General features: G+C 44.1%; 1 protein-coding gene across 1 annotated transcript; it reads right to left on the bottom strand.

Moving 5' to 3' along the window:
* Positions 1 to 513: 513 nt before the first annotated feature.
* ube2a (ubiquitin-conjugating enzyme E2A (RAD6 homolog)) lies at positions 514 to 15,552 on the bottom strand. Its single transcript, XM_038774836.1, has 6 exons — positions 15,335 to 15,552; positions 15,033 to 15,113; positions 14,665 to 14,690; positions 9,624 to 9,713; positions 7,409 to 7,497; positions 514 to 1,628 (listed from the first exon to the last, which is right to left on the bottom strand). The coding sequence occupies exons 1-6, from the start codon at positions 15,376 to 15,378 to the stop codon at positions 1,500 to 1,502; spliced, it is 459 nt and encodes a 152-aa protein (XP_038630764.1). The 5' UTR covers positions 15,379 to 15,552; the 3' UTR covers positions 514 to 1,499.
* Between the last annotated feature and the right edge of the window lie 283 nt (positions 15,553 to 15,835).

Below are 15,835 nucleotides of genomic sequence, written 5' to 3'. Positions count from 1 at the left end.
GGATATGAAATTTAGTGGCTACATTATCAGAAATTTGGGACTTAATCCTCATGTTATTCAAGTTTGTAATTAGACAATAAATATAAAACATTATTCCCATACCCTTTTCTGCAAATTACAGATGTCTAGTCCAAGGTTAAAAAGTCTACAAGTGATAGTCATTTTCAAACAGCAATGGTAAGCACAAGAGGCTTTGGAGTGCCCTCACAATGTACGGACATAATTGCCCAAGAAATAATTGACAGACTTATGAACTAAGCACCAATGTAACCACTCGTAAGTACAACTATAAACTACCCACTAGATCTAAAATAAAACAGATTAGACCAAGGTACAGCCTGAAGTGCAATCTCTTAGAGACATTTACACTTCAAGAGGATAACTGATAAGTCTGTGGCTTCAACACCCCTCAAATCCTTTCATTTATATTTTACAATTGTGTGCTTCAATTATCAAAATGGAAGCTTGCTCAGCTGGTCGGTGAGCCACTGTTTAGTCACACAAGACACAATATTAAGTTTGCAGTTTTATTTACAAGTAGTGAGAAAATGTACAGTTTCTTACATGGGTTACTATAGTGCAAAGTTATACTGTCACTTCAAAAGACTAATGTGCAGAAAAAAAGTACTTTAGAACATCAGACAATACAAGTTACAGGGTCTCTTCCCATATCCCACATCACTGCATTAGGTATCTGAATATACAAGTTTGGTCTAACGTAACTAACGGGATTGTTGATGGCTGTAATTCTTGACAAAGTGAAAAGCACTTCATTTAATTGAAAAAAAAGTAAAACAAAGCATGCAGCAACAGCTCTCACACACACACATACCTACACTCACAACAGACCTACGGAGAACTCGAAACACAGTCACAAGAGTGACCACCCTGCTAAGCTCCAGTACCCTGGACATTTTATCAAAAAAGTCAAACATTGTTTTTTTTTTATATATATAGACTAGCACCTTCTAGTAAGAGTTCTGCTGGCCAAGAACTACAGTGCTGGCTTCAGAGAAGAGGCACACATCTGTCGCATAAACAGAAGTGACATTGACGCACTAGTTAATTTATAGTTAGACTTCTCACTATAATGGTGGATTTTGCTTGGGGCAGATCAGTGTTCTTCCAACCTCAAAAAATCCATTCACTGGGCTATACATAGAAGCTGCACAAAATATGCAATGCAAATGGCACTGTATGTGTTACAGTGCACCTTTATTTTATGTGCCTGATACTGCCCAGACTATGAAAGACCAGCAGGAAAGGTGGATGACCATAGATGAAAAAGTGAAATTTAAAATTCCTTGGCAAGTGCCCCAGGTACAGTGCATGCACTTCAACATGTGTTTTGACTCAAACGTCCAGGGAAAAAGGCTTCAGACGGGTGGCAGCGTTGTAGCAGTTTAGCTTGCAAAATAATGCGATGATGCCAGAACGAGAAGGACTCAAATGCTTCATGATTTTCATGGCCTGACAGTGTTCTTAGGCACTAGGCTGGGTCAACAGTCCCGCCAGCTCTGTTCCACTATTGCAGATACCCGCTTTTCATATTCCCGTTTGTTCTCCTGGTACAGCTGTGCAGCCTGACTGTTGGCTGGACTGTTCGGATTTGGTTCATCCAGTAAAGACTATTAGAAAACAAAAAAAAAACAAACTTAACAGCCAACACGTCACATGTACTTACACAAAAATCTCACTGCAATTTCCCTTTAAAATGGGGGTATTAAGATTATCTATCTCTGGAAGTAGTTCCACCCCCATCATACCCATCTCTGGAAGCAGTTCCACTCACCCAAGGCCACCATTCAGTTCTCAATTTATGGATTGATAACGAGCTTGCTGCCAAAAAAAGGGGCGGAAGCGGAAACGATGATTTCAAAAGGAAACCGAATGGGCATTTAAGAAAATAAAGGTGACATGAAGGGCTATGGGGACTGAACAAGGGAGTAGAACGGATTGGATTGCACCACGAGCATGGCATAGACTCGATGGGTCGAATGGCTTCTTTCTCTCTCTTTCCCCCCCCCCCCCCCCCCTTCTAAATTTAGAGTACCCGATTATTTCTATCCAATTAAGGGGCAATTTATCATGGCCAATTCACCTACCCTGCACATCTTTTTGGGTTGTGGGGATGAGACCCACACAGACACAGAAAGAAAAGAATATTGCTTATTGTCACAAGTAGGCTTCAAATGAAGTTACTGTGAAAAGTCCGTAGTAACCACATTCTGGCGCCTGTTCAGAGAGGCTGGTACGGGAATTGAACCGTGCTGCTGGCCTGCCTTGGTCTGCTTTAAAAGCCAGCGATTTAGCTCAGTGTGCTAAACAAGCCCCATTCCCAGGGGGAATGTGGAAACTCCACACGGACAGTGACCCGGGGCCTCAGCGCTGTGAGGCAGCAGTGCTAACCACTGCATCACATGCCACCCTTGAATGGCCTCTTTCTTTGCTGTAAATGACTGAATACACCACGGATAGGGAAACAACACGAGAATCTGACACCATATAGAAATGTCGTGGGGAACATTTCAGCATCTTAAATGAAACTCAATAAACATACTTGCACACAGTTTATGTTGTAACCTGATGATTTCCAAACAATACAAGGCTGATTCTATCACCAGAAAATGAAGCACATTAACTAAGCAGTCGTCTTGCAGCAATAAAAGCCACTGGGGAGGAAGGAATGGAAGTTTATAGCATCACTTACCTTACGGTGCCTAACAAAATCAGTTTGGCAATTTTCAACTGACTTCCGCAGTCTCAAAAGCTTTTGAGGAAATTTCCACCTTTCATTTAAGACATCACCCCTGAATGATCCACCTCTAGCTTACGGTTATGATCATGGTTCAAATCCGCAAAAGGCATTCCTTCCCTTGCAACTCTGCTCAGCATAAATCTTAATGATCCTTCCCTGCTGCCAACTGAACTCGGATTGAAAACAAAATCCTTACATAATTAAGCCGGGTCTTGTGCAAGCCAAGTTGTCAAATAATATTCCAGGCTCTATATTTCCCAGTGGTCGAGATGATTTGGGCCTGAATGAGCTGAGCCAAACAGACCAAATATTTTCAGGTTCAATCACCTGTTCACATTGAGTTTGCTTCAACATTTCAACAATTCGCATGGGGGTGGCATATAGTCAGCTAATTTCTTGCTTCTGTCCACTATCCACCTGGAATTGGATTTCAAGAGAGGAGAAAAAAAACCACAAAGACTAACTGTAATGTCCAACGTGTCTGTTCAAATGGATCATCTGAGCATACCACCAAAGGCGGCGAGTAAGAAAGAAATGCTTCAAACAAAAAAAAACACCATCACATCAGATCACCCATTCATCCCAACAAGTTCCAGATTGACTTAGAGCTCGGGACTTAATTTGTACCAGTTTCCTACCCGAACTGAGGCTTTCAGTGCTCATAGCCACTGACTATGTGGTGATTTAATCACCAACGCCAGCAAGAATTGATATCATATACAACGTCCAGATGCTCAGTAAATGTAAAACATAGTCTAATCACAATTAGTATGGAGTCATTGCATTGGCCTAGGAATGGTTGAGAGTGGCTTATCTCACGGCGAGTACTGTGAATTGGATTTTTCTTCCTCACCCTTCTGTATTTTGTGCTGCAGATTGATTACGACACAACACTGATAAGAGCATCTACGATGCAGGATCCAATTGGCCATCCTTGGAATCAATTTTTGGATAGAAAAAGAAACACCATAAGGCAGAAAGAAATAGGTCAGGTTAGAGATGAGTCAGGGAGATGGTTCAGATTAGAAGGGGAATAAAAGACTTCTAGAAAAGTTTAGCTTTTGTTTTGCAGTTACCACTGCTTCAGTGAGAACTGGCACGACATTGGGACTAGCTACTGGCTGGTAGCTAGGTAACAGTAGATTAGCCACTGGCCTTTCACCTCTTGGGCCTGGGTTCAGCCAAGGCTCATGGGATAAAAAAATCTATTTACAAAGGATCCATTAGAAGGCAATTTGAGCAATCTCTTGTGTTACGATCAATTGGAGAGTATGGAGTGAGGCACTGCGTAGGATAAACGAGACCTCCTCCTGTGCAAGGATGAGCCTGGTACAGTTTAAGGTGGTGCATATGACTTGAGCGAGAATGAATGGGTTCTCTCAGGGGGCAGCAGATGAGTGTGGGCGGGGGTCAGCGAATCACGCTCACATGTTTTGGGGTTGCGAAAATTTGGGAAGATTCGGGGTGGGAGTGTTCACGATCTTAGCCAGTATAGTGAAGGACCCAGACCCTTTGATGGCAGTATTTGGGGTTTCAGAGAAGCCGGAGCTCAGGAGAGGAGGAAGGCCGATGTCGTGGATTCCACAGCGGCAAATTTTACTGGAGTGGCGATCAGCACTGCCACCGGGGATGGCGGCTTGGTTGGGTGACCTGCAACTTCCTGCAGTTGGAGAAGATATGAGTTAAGGGGCTCTGCAGAGGGGTTTGAGAAAAGATGAGGGGTGTTTATGACCATGTTCAAGGAGCTGTTAGTCACGGGAGGGGGGTAAAAAGGGGTAAAAATCTGTACAGACTGTATAGTTGATTGCTGGGAAGAATGTTTCCCGGAGTATTTATTTGTAACTTGTTTTGATACATGTTGGTAATAAAATATATATTTTTTTAAATCTTGTGTTACTGGCACGTATGCGTTGCATTATGATAAGCTGCCCTTAATCCAGTACCAACTGGCAATCTACTGGAGGCCAGACTTACTGATGACAAGAAGTGAAAGTGTCACACTTGAGAAGCTGGGGGTTTGAGATAGACTTGGGCAGAGCAGAAAGAACTTCACCGTGACTGGTTATGCCATACCTGATTGGAGATACGAATGGCTGGAATGGAAAAAGGTTTATTCCCACCATAAACATCACTCAGCTCAGGAGAACAAAGTCTTGTGTATTAGAAACTGCACAGTATGTTATTCAACCCATCATGCTTTCACTAGCTTTACACTGGAGGGAATCCACAATTATATCTAACTGCTCTGCACAAATAACAGTAGCACAGATTTAATCATTGGCATGGGATCAGAAAGCTTTCTGATCAAATCTCAAGTCAGGCAGGGTCGTCCTTTCTCCATCTTGTTTATGTGCTGCAAACCTTTTACCAAGTCCATCAGGAAGGAGACAGGCGACAGACAATCCCATGCAGCGGAGGCACTCGGGTCAACGCCTTCCTCTGCATGGATAATGTTGCAGTCTTCTGCTCATATCCACTGTCAGTTCGCTGACTGATGAGCATCTGCAACCAGTTTGAACTGGCCTCAGGAATCAAAGTAAATCACGCCAAGAGCGAGGCAGTGTTCTTTGTGAACTGGATTGACCGATCCTTTTTTCCTCTTCACCTCCATGTCAGGCTGCCTGAATGTGCTTGTGAGATGGTTCATGGAAGCTGCAGTGGAAGGAGCTGAAACAAACTGAGCATGTGTGAGTGATGCACCCTCTCCACTGCAAGAAAGAAACTGGTCATCAGGTTCAAGGCACTCTCGGTGTCCCTTTACGTAGCACAGGTTTAACCCACACGCTACTCACGAGTCATGGCAGTCTCCTGAACCAGTTTCAGCATTGTCTGGAGATCACAAATGGATTGCATCCACAGCAATGGCTGCATCAAGCTGTGCATAGGCCTTCGGTTCACAAACACAATGTCACTACTTGCTGAGATTTTATCAATCCCTTGTGTTGTGAAGGATAGGGCTGGTCACATTGCTGCAGAGGACACCAGTCACTTGGGAGTGTGTCATACCATCTGTGCCCTGGATAAACCTGTAAAAACACCGGACCATCGACAATGCTCCACGCAGAACATCCTTGTGGCCCTCAGAGAAAAGGATGGTGGATCGTGTCAGATGGATCCCCGAGGAGATTCTTGATCGCTAGAATTTTCAATCAAGTACCAAGGTGGTGGTGGGAAGTATTCTCACCAGGACCTTTATGCATGGCCGTAGTCTCAGACCCTCTGTATGCTGCCCTCAAGATGGCTGCAATGGGGAGGGGGCAGAAAGAGACTGTCACCTCCCCCTTCTGAAATATACCTTTGCAAAGCAGATCTGGAAAAATACACAGCAGTTTTGAGGTTCATCCGGACCGTCCTGTAATGCAAGTCTCTATGATCTACAGTTGTTCCTGGGATGCATACCAAGATAAACAGCAACTGTTGCTGGAAAGCCTTCAACTTGGTGAAAGATGCTCTGTGGTCTACCCAACATTTGCTGGTCTGCCAGTGCAAAAAGTAGCCAATGACTAAGGTGTTGCAGACCAGCATACTCCAAGGTACGTGCCGAGGGACGCAGGACAGTCACCACAAAAACCCAATAGGGAACAGCCACCAACGCCCTTCCCCACTACAGTACACAGTGTAAAATGCTTCAGGCTATATGTTTAACGTGAAATGAACAGTGCAATTCGGAACTTTAATTGTAAGTGTAGTGAGGCACCTCAGAATGCCACATAACATATTGAACCAATTTATTTTGAACTTCATGGAATGTCAACTTTGAACTATTACACAAATTTTATGAATAAATTACATTTTTGGAATGTAAAATGGCCACTTGGTTGGGATGCCAAAGGGTTATCAATGGCAATAGCGCCGCGTATTGTTGAGTTCAGCATAGCAGAAATAAATAATTTTTCTTGTAAAAATTGAACAAGCACTAGGTCACTAAATTTAGGCATGCTGTCCCAGAGAGTGTTACGACATGCATTTGTTTCTGCAGTTTCACCCAATCACATACACTAAGTTCCAGTCTCTATCGGGACACTGTGTGCCTGCACACGGAGGCAGATACATCCTAACAAGGCAAAGAACTGTGTGCGTGGGGGATGGAATAGAGAATCTTGTGCAAAATGGTGAGCTACAGATTAAAGTGGTGAGCACTGTTGCTTCACAGCACCAGGGTCCCAGGTTCGATTCCCGCTTGGGTCACTGTCTGCGGAGTCTGCACGTTCTCCCAGTGTCTGAATGGGTTTCCTCCAGGGGCTCCGGTTTCTTCCCACTGTCCAAAGATGTGCAGGTTAAATTGGTCAGGCTAAATTGCCCTTAGTGACCAAAAAAAAAAGATTAGGTGGGGTTACTGGGTTACAGGGATAGGGTGGAGCTGTGGGCTTAAGTAAGGAGCCCTTTCCAAGTGCCGGTGCCAACTCGATGGGCTGAATGGCCTCCTTCTGCACTGTTAAATCTATAATCCATGAATTCTCCCTCTGTGTACCCGAACAGGCGCTAGAGTGTGGCGACTAGGGGATCTTCACAGTAACTTCATTGCAATGTTAATGTAAGCTTACTTGTGACAATAATAAAGATTATTATTAATGAGAAAAGTCTTGGCTTCCATGACAGTGTACGAAAACCAGGTAGGGTAAAGGTGCAACGTAAACATGGTATAATTACCTGTATAGATGTTAAAATTGAAGACACATCATAAGTTGGACTCCAGCGATTCTGCAGTATATCCAGACATATACTGCCATCTGCATAGACTACAGAAAATACAACACGTTATCCCGTTGCTAATTGACTCTCTACCCTTCATTTAAACTATGGCAACCATAAATGTCGTTGGAGTGCTTCATAAATTCAAAATCAGGAGCTTATGAAATTAAAACTACATAACTCAAAAACACCTGTATTTAATAATTCAGCAACATTTACTGCCAACATGAGATCTAACTCCCAGACTTGAATCTGAACAACAACATCCCTTTTAACTATATATTAAAATGCAAAAGTCTATTTTGGCAACAGTGCTGAAGACATCAAAACCCATCTGTCTTCCGAAGCAGCTTTTCCACGTACATTAAAATTGCCTACGTTGAAAGGTTTGGGTTATTGTTCAAAACACCACTCTATTTTTGCTTTTGGACGTGATCAAGTCAAAGTCATGCAATATTTCAAGGATCTGGGTGCAAGTGAAATTATAAATATCAGGTCACAATCGGGATGAAACGCAATTACTGCACTTTCCAATTTAGGAAAACCCAAAGGTGCTCTGATCACACATCATCACAAATATGCAAAGAGGGTCACTTGAAAAAAATTCCTTCAAAAGCAAATGTTTTAAAATACGTCAAACATTTTTGGTTGCATTCTTATTCTGTTTCAGTACCTCTAACAGAGAACCTTTAGTACTGGTGGACCATTACAATCAGTTGACCATTAGCTCAATTACAGCAGCCAAGGTCATTGCTCCAAATGGTTTATTATGAGAACTTATTCTATTCGCATTTTAGTAACTTTGTGGGACTGGATTCTATCCTTCAGCTCGTCAGCTCAAGACAATACTTTATTTCTCAGATCTCCCAGCTGGCAGCATATAGCACAGGTGTGTGTTACTTCATATTGCCATTTCTATCCACCTTCTGAACCTGAAGAGATGTGCTGCAAAAAAACATGTCTGTTCAAGATCAGGCTTGTTGGTAAAGGTGCTGGAAGGACACAGGTTTAAACCTTACAACTCCAGTCTACATTCCAAGGACAAAATATCTCCTCTGTCTACTCTTGATGGGACATAGTTAGCCAGTCTCAACCTACCCACAGGCCCATGGCACAAAGCCATTCCCCATCCTACAGGATGGCCAGTGAGGAAAAGCATACAATTCCTACAACAGAAGGAGGCCATTCGAGTCTGCACCGATCCTCTGAAGGAACCCAACCTAGGCACACGCCCCCACCCCATCACTACAACCCCACCTAACCTTGGGACAATTTAGCGTGGCCCACCGGGAGGAAGCCTACACAGACACACGGAGAAAGTGCAAACTCCACAGTCACACAAGGCCGGAATTGAACCCAGGACCCTGGCACTGTGAGGCAGCAGTGCTAACAACTGTGCACTGTATCCCCCCTGAAATGGTATGGGAAGAAAATCTCACTGCAGCAATATGGAGGTGCAGCAACCACTCCATACGATTTACTCTACATTTAATCCAGAAAAACTTAACATAGATATTCTGTGCTTGAAAACATATTCCATTCTCCAACATGATCATCCTTCACCCTGACTGGTCAAATATACAAGTTTTAAAACGTGTCTATTTTTTCCACAAAATATGTTTGTTTCCTCTAAAAGCAAAGAACTGGAATGTGTTCACAGCACCGGCACTGGGGGCAGGATCATCAAAACTCAGTTTAACTGGGCTGGATGTGTTAGAATAAATTGTGTGCAGTTGTTCAAACAGGTCTTTATGGAGAACTATGTTCTATGTTCTATCTATGTTCTAACTGGTGACTGGCAGAAGAAAACAGGAGACAAGTGGCACTTCAAGGACACAGTAAAGATGCACAGATATGATATCTGGAGACTCTGGCTAAAAAGGATGGGGAGAGAAGGGCTTTGTGCTACCACATCAGTGTGGAGACAAAACCCAAGATGCAAAAGGCAGCAGCAGAGGAATTGACAGAATTCCTACCACCTACAGCCCCCTCCCAAAGAACATGGCTGTAATAGATAACATTGCAGCCTGCATTTGTCTACCATACTTCCTTCATTGTTGACGTCACTTTCAGGTACAAGGTACACACACTAATTTTCTCTACCACCAGATAATTGACCACAGTGCATCTGAAGTATATTAATTCCAATAAATGCCACATTTCATTCACTTACCATTTGGGTGAAACATTTTTGAAACAAATCTAACTGTGGGTGGCTTGTTTGGGTATTCTTCTGTGAATTCTATTGTGAGCTTAAAAGTACCTGGAATGAGAAACAAAAAGGGGGTTGAAAGAGAAACAGGATCTATTACTGGTGTTACATTGAATGAAAGTTGTTAACAGCTGTACACAACTTTTTCTTATTTAAAAAAAATCCTGTAGTTTGTAGTTTTGTTGAATTGCAAAGACAATCCCTGATCTCAAGACATGCCAAACATATCCCGACAGGATAATTCTTTGAGGAGGTGACAAGTAGGTTAGACCAGGGAAACCCAGTGGATGTGGTCTATCTGGATTTCCAAAAGGCCTTTGATAAGGTGCCACACAGGAGGCTGCTGAGTAAGGTGAGGGCCCATGGTGTTCGAGGTGAGCCACTGGCATGGGTTGAGGATTGGCTGTCTGACAGAAGGCAGAGAGTTGGGATAAAAGGTTCTTTTTCTGAATGGCAGCCGGTGACCAGCGGTGTCCCACAGGGTTCAGTATTGGGGCCGCAGCTGTTCACCATATATATTAATGATCTGGATGAAGGGACTGGGGGCATTCTAGCGAAGTTTGCCGATGATACGAAGTTAGGTGGTCAGGCAGGTAGTGCTGAGGGAGTGGGGAGGCTGCAGAAGGATCTAGACAGTTTGGGAGAGTGGTGCAGGAAATGGCTGATGCAATTCAACGTGAGAAAATGTGAGGTCTTGCACTTTGGAAAAAAGAATCCAAGCATAGACTACTTTCTAAACGGTGAGAAAATTCATAAAGCCAAAGTACAAAGGGATCTGGGAGTGCTAGTCGAGGATTCCCTAAAGTTAAACATGCAGGTTGAATCTGTGATTAAGAAAGCGAATGCAATGTTGTCATTTATCTCAAGAGGGTTGGAATATAAAAGCAGCGATGTGCTACTGAGCCTTTATATGGCTCTGGTTAGGCCCCATTTGGAGTACTGTGTCCAGTTTTGGGCCCCACATCTCAGGAAGGACATACTGGCACTGGAGCATGTCCAGCGGAGATTCACACGGATGATCCCTGGAATGGCGGGTCTAACATATGATGAACGGCTGAGGATCCTGGGATTGTATTCATTGGAGTTTAGAAGGTTAAGGGGAGATCTAATAGAAACTTACAAGATAATACATGGCTTAGAAAGGGTGGACGCAAAGAAACTGTTTCCGTTAGGCGAGGAGACGAGGACCCGTGGGCACAGCCTTAGAATTAGAGGGGGTAAATTCAGAACAGAAATGCGGAGACATTTCTTCAGCCAGAGAGTGGTGGGCCTGTGGAATTCATTGCCGCGGAGTGCAGTGGAGGCCGGGACGCTAAATGGCTTCAAGGCAGAGATAGATAAATTCTTGATGTCGCGAGGAATTAAGGGCTATGGGGAGAATGCTGGTAGGTGGAGTTGAAATGCCCATCAGCCATGATTGAATGGCGGAGTGGACTCGATGGGCCGAATGGCCTTACTTCCACTCCTATGTCTTATGGTCTTATGGAAGAAAAATGGTCCATCTTGATTTTCATAGTAACTTCATTGCAGTGTTAATGTAAGCCTACTTGTGACACTAAAAGATTATTACACACTATTTAAGCAAAATTTAAACAAAACCAGAAACAGTTTATCAACCAACAACCCCCAGCCATGGCCCTGCAATGCAAGTCCTCTGTTGGGAGACCCTAGCTTTACTAAGTTAGCTGAAGCTGATATCACCTGGATTTGGAACTATATTACCATTCCTTCACTGTTACAGGATCAACACCTTGGAACTCCCTCCCTAACAGCACTGAAGATGTAACTGTACCTGATGGACAGCTGTGGTTCAAGGTGGCAGCTCATCATCACCTTCTCAAGGGCAATCAAGAATGGTCAACAAGGGGTGGCACAGTGGTTAGCATTGCTGCCTACGCCGCTGAGGACCCGGGTTCGAATCCCGGCTCTGGGTCACTGTCCGTGAGGAGTTTGCACATTCTCCCCGTGTCTGCATGGGGTTCACCCCCACAACCCAAAAGATGTGCAGGATAGGTGGATTGGCCACGCTAAATTGCCCCTTAATTGGAAAAAATAATTGGGTACTCTTAAATTTAAAAAAAAAAGAATGGTCAACAAATTGGGCCACACGGTAGCAGTGGCTAGCACAGTTGCATCGCAGCTCCAGGGTCCCAGGTTCAATTCCTGGCTTGGGTCACTGTCTGTGCGGAGTCTGCACAGGTTTCCTTCAGGTGCTCCAGTTTCTTCCCACAGTCCAAAGATGCGCAGGTTAGGTGGATTGGCCATGCTAAATTGCCCTTAGTGTCCAAAAAGGGTAGGTGGGGACACGGGGATAAGGTGGGGTTACGGGGATAGGGTGGAGACATGTGCTTAAGTAGGGTGCTCTCTCCAACGGCTGGTGTGGAGTCAGTGGGCCGAATGGCCTCCTGCACTGTAAATTCTATGAAATGCTGGCCATGTCAATGACTCCCCCATTCACAAGAATTAATATCTTTTTATAAAAATCATCAGGACAGAAATCAAATGGCTTCTAACATCTTGGCTATAATGTCACGCATCTCTTCCTGCCCTATTGGTTCAGTTTCCAGGTTGAAAAATAACTCTCTGCTTATTGGATGTTGTTTGGAATCTGACTCAATAATAGTGCCGCCTTATTAAAGTGGCTGGCCGACATTCACCATTTTGGGGCATATACAGAAAGGAATGATTCTGCCTAAGTATCAACATTTGCTCCTAGTAAGAATCTAACTTCAGGTATAGGACAAAAATAATTCCTGCCTCCCATCTACGGACACTCAAATCTTCCAGCCCAGAAGGCAGCCACTCGATCCCGGAATGTGGCGACTAGGGGCTTTTCACCGTAACTTCATTTGAAGCCTACTTGTGACAATAAGCGATTTTCATTTCATTTCATCATGCCCATGTGCCAGCTCTTGGAAAGAACAGCTTACAATTTGCATTGCAGAGTGATGCACAACTCACTAAAAAGTAGTGACGCAGGTGAAAAGATACAAAAAAAATAGAGCAAGCCAAGCACCTTGGTTTATTTCTAGGAGGAATGGAATTGAAAAGCAGAGAAGTTGTCAAAGTTGCTTACAACCTTTGCTTGTCCACAACCGGGAGTACCGGGTACATTCCTGGTCTCCACGTTATAAAGAGGATATTGACAAATTGGATCGGGAAAAAAGGGTCACAGAATGTCAGGAAAGTCTAAACAGGCTGGGCCTCCTCTAGAAAACAGGGGTGGGCCTGATAAAACATTTTAATGATCTGCGTGGGGTAGATGTGGAGGGAAGGTTTCCACAAATTTTAATTAGAAATACAAGATAGCCACTAACAAAATTACGTTTTTGCTCAGTATCGGAACTCTCAACCACAATGAGTCACTGGGGTAAAAAGCATAGATGCAGTAAAGGGGAAGCTAGACAAGCGCTAGGGAAAAAGGAATAGGGGTCATTCTGATATAGGTGAAGACAGGCGAGAGGTGGTCGGTTTATACTATATGTCAGTTGGGCCCAATGGCCAGCTTTGTTGTCCATAGTCACGCACATTTTTCCCTTTCCCGTGTACACAGCTACCCTTGGAACCCTATTCCCAGCTCTCTGCTGGAATGGTTCATTGTCCACCTGGCTGCACAATGCTGAACAGAGCAAATGCTGTTCAACCTTTATTTTCTTCTTCACCAACAAAAGAAAGCATGCAAATGCCAAAATGAAGCATCAAGTTCCATGAAGCATGTGAAGAAAGCCACAAAGGAGAAAACAAAAGTCTGTTCCATCGTTTCACATCCTTCTGGCAGGTATCTACAGTGGGGCAAATGAAACCTGGAGCTCATTATGCTGTGAGCTGCAAGGTTAAACCCAAATTCTATCAATCGGTGGCACAGTGTATCACAACACTTGGGTGACTCTTGACAAAAAATCAAAACAGTCAACACTATTCTAATCAAATGTTGACTCAAACTTTAGACGTATTTTGTTTTGATTTATCCTATGGAATGATCAATTCAGATGTATTTACACCTGAAACCCAGCCAGAAAATTAATGCCCAATTTTTGGGGTCAAATAAAGAGGTTTTGTTACAGTTCCTCACTTCCATCAGCTGGCTCCGAATTGAAAAAAAACATTTACACTAACAAATTCTTACCTGAATTTCAATTGGTGAATATTCAGTCGCTGTTCAATCATTTTGTTACACACACACTGTAGCACAGCAACAAACAGTATTGCCAAATGTACTGCGTTCTGCATCACAGCACATATCCCGATATCAAATTACAATATTTACAGAATGTTACAGAAAAAACACAGGATTATGCTTCACTGACTTCAGTTCCCAGATTATCACTCTTTTTGGGGCAACATTAGCTGCATATTTGAATGACAATCCTCAAAAAAATAACACATCTCTAGTCTCTATAGTTCTCTGCTCCAGGCCTTGGCTTCTGTCAATTTACAAGGATGTAAGAGCGGCATTATGTGCCACAAACTACATCCCAATTTCTGTTTCTAAATAGCAAGAAAGTAAAAGCTCACAAGTAAAAGTGTTACCCAAGTGGAGAATAACAGCTACAGGCCAAGGCTTCCATACTCAGTAATGTGCTCCAAGTAGGATAGTTTGCAACAAAAACACTTGTACTTACAAGGAAACAATTTTCTCCCTGCCTCCACCTTAACCAGGAAGCTGCTTCCTGCAACCCTAATGTCAGTGTTCAGAACTGGTTTTGTTTGGAAACAAGGGAGTGAACTGCATTGGATTTGAGGCAAATAACAAGTGTCACAATTTATATAAACAGGAAATGTAGCTGCTGCTAAAAGAAAATATACAAATTGTCAGTGTCTGAACTTCTAATCTTTTAATTGCCCCACTGCGAAGCATTTTGGTCACCATCATTAGTGTCAGATCCCAATGAAAATTCTGTCCATCCTTTCAAATAGACGGACTGAAAAGGGAGGCATTTTACCAGACTTCCACCAAGATAGTTATATTCCACAAGTTTGTTTCTTCTGGACGCTGACTTACCATCTTCAAAAGGCGTTCCCTCCGGCCTGTACAGGGAATAAAGGGGAGGGGAAATAATTAATGGTGACAAATATACAGTGATCCCCACATCATTACTTAAAAAAAGGTCGAAGCAATGTGCCTGGACTAATCTAACAGGTAGGGCACTTCGAACAGATTGGGGTTTACTCATCACATCCTGAATCCCGCCCCCACCCCCACAAGTTTGAAGCCTATATCCCAGACTTGGTCAACTCCACCCCAACAGCTTGGCTCCAGCACAGAGGGGAGGGGGGAGTTAGGGGATTTCTGCTGGGGCAGGGGGACATGTGGAAAAGACCCCCCCCGGGCCTCAGAGAGACAAGGTCCTCCCTCACACCCTCACTCACCCGAATATCACTGCATTCCACACCATGATGTTGTTTTCCGAGGGCGCTCCACTCACACCGGCTGGAGGATCCTCCTGCAACCTAGAAATCCGAGAGGGGGAAGAAAGGGAGGGGGTTAGACACACGCACAGTAATCACACTGACGATAGTGAACATAGTGATCACACTGGAGATAGTGAAGACGGTGATCAGAGCCGGCCCGCCCGCTGGCCTTTCCATATTTAAAAGTCAAAGCACCGCCATGTTAAATGGGAGAGGGGGGGGGGGGGGGGAATGCCTGCCCAGCCCTGCCTCCCTCCTACCGTTTAAAGTCCCTCATTAGGCGCCTCCGTGCTGGGGTGGACATCTCTGCCGCGGTTTGCGGGTTAATAAAGGGACATAAAGAGCGGAAGGAACGCAGAAGCTTTTGCAACACTCGCTCCGACACGTATCAAAGAATATTGTTACTGAACGTTCGATCCGGCTGGCCGAGCGTTTCAGGGGCGGTCCACTGCGGGAAGGGGGGGGTGAGGGAGGCCCTGCCTAACCTCAACCCGCCTCAAACACAATCCTGACAACGCAGCCTAAATATCCCCCGCTGTTTCTTATTTTTTTCTTCAAGTCTCTCGGGAAAAAGAAGTCGTCGCCGCTTTCATTATTGCCAGCTCGTTGTCATCAACAAATATCCCCCCCGTCCACCAGCCGCAATGGTACCTTCCATTGGGCTAAGTATTGACGGTCACGTGAGCGAAGGCTGAAACTTGACAAATAGATTCGTCATCTTACCTGCTGCAGGCCCTTTCCCACTCACTGCTGTTCCTGGG

Source organism: Scyliorhinus canicula, chromosome 17 (assembly GCF_902713615.1).
Source record: "Scyliorhinus canicula chromosome 17, sScyCan1.1, whole genome shotgun sequence".
Classification (NCBI taxonomy): Eukaryota; Metazoa; Chordata; class Chondrichthyes; order Carcharhiniformes; family Scyliorhinidae; genus Scyliorhinus; species Scyliorhinus canicula.
Note: the sequence above shows the minus strand (reverse complement) of the source record. Positions and strands in the feature narration are given on the sequence as shown.

What these genes read in the sequence shown, in the direction of transcription:
- ube2a (XM_038774836.1), bottom strand. Translation starts at nt 15,378, where the DNA reads ATGTCCACCCCAGCACGGAGGCGCCTAATGAGGGACTTTAAACG. An exon ending in CTAATGAGGGACTTTAAACG is followed by an intron (nt 15,114 to 15,334) that starts GTAGGAGGGAGG and finishes TCGGATTTCTAG; the next exon opens with GTTGCAGGAGGATCCTCCAG. An exon ending in AAAAATGTTTCACCCAAATG is followed by an intron (nt 7,498 to 9,623) that starts GTAAGTGAATGA and finishes TATTTTCTGTAG; the next exon opens with TCTATGCAGATGGCAGTATA.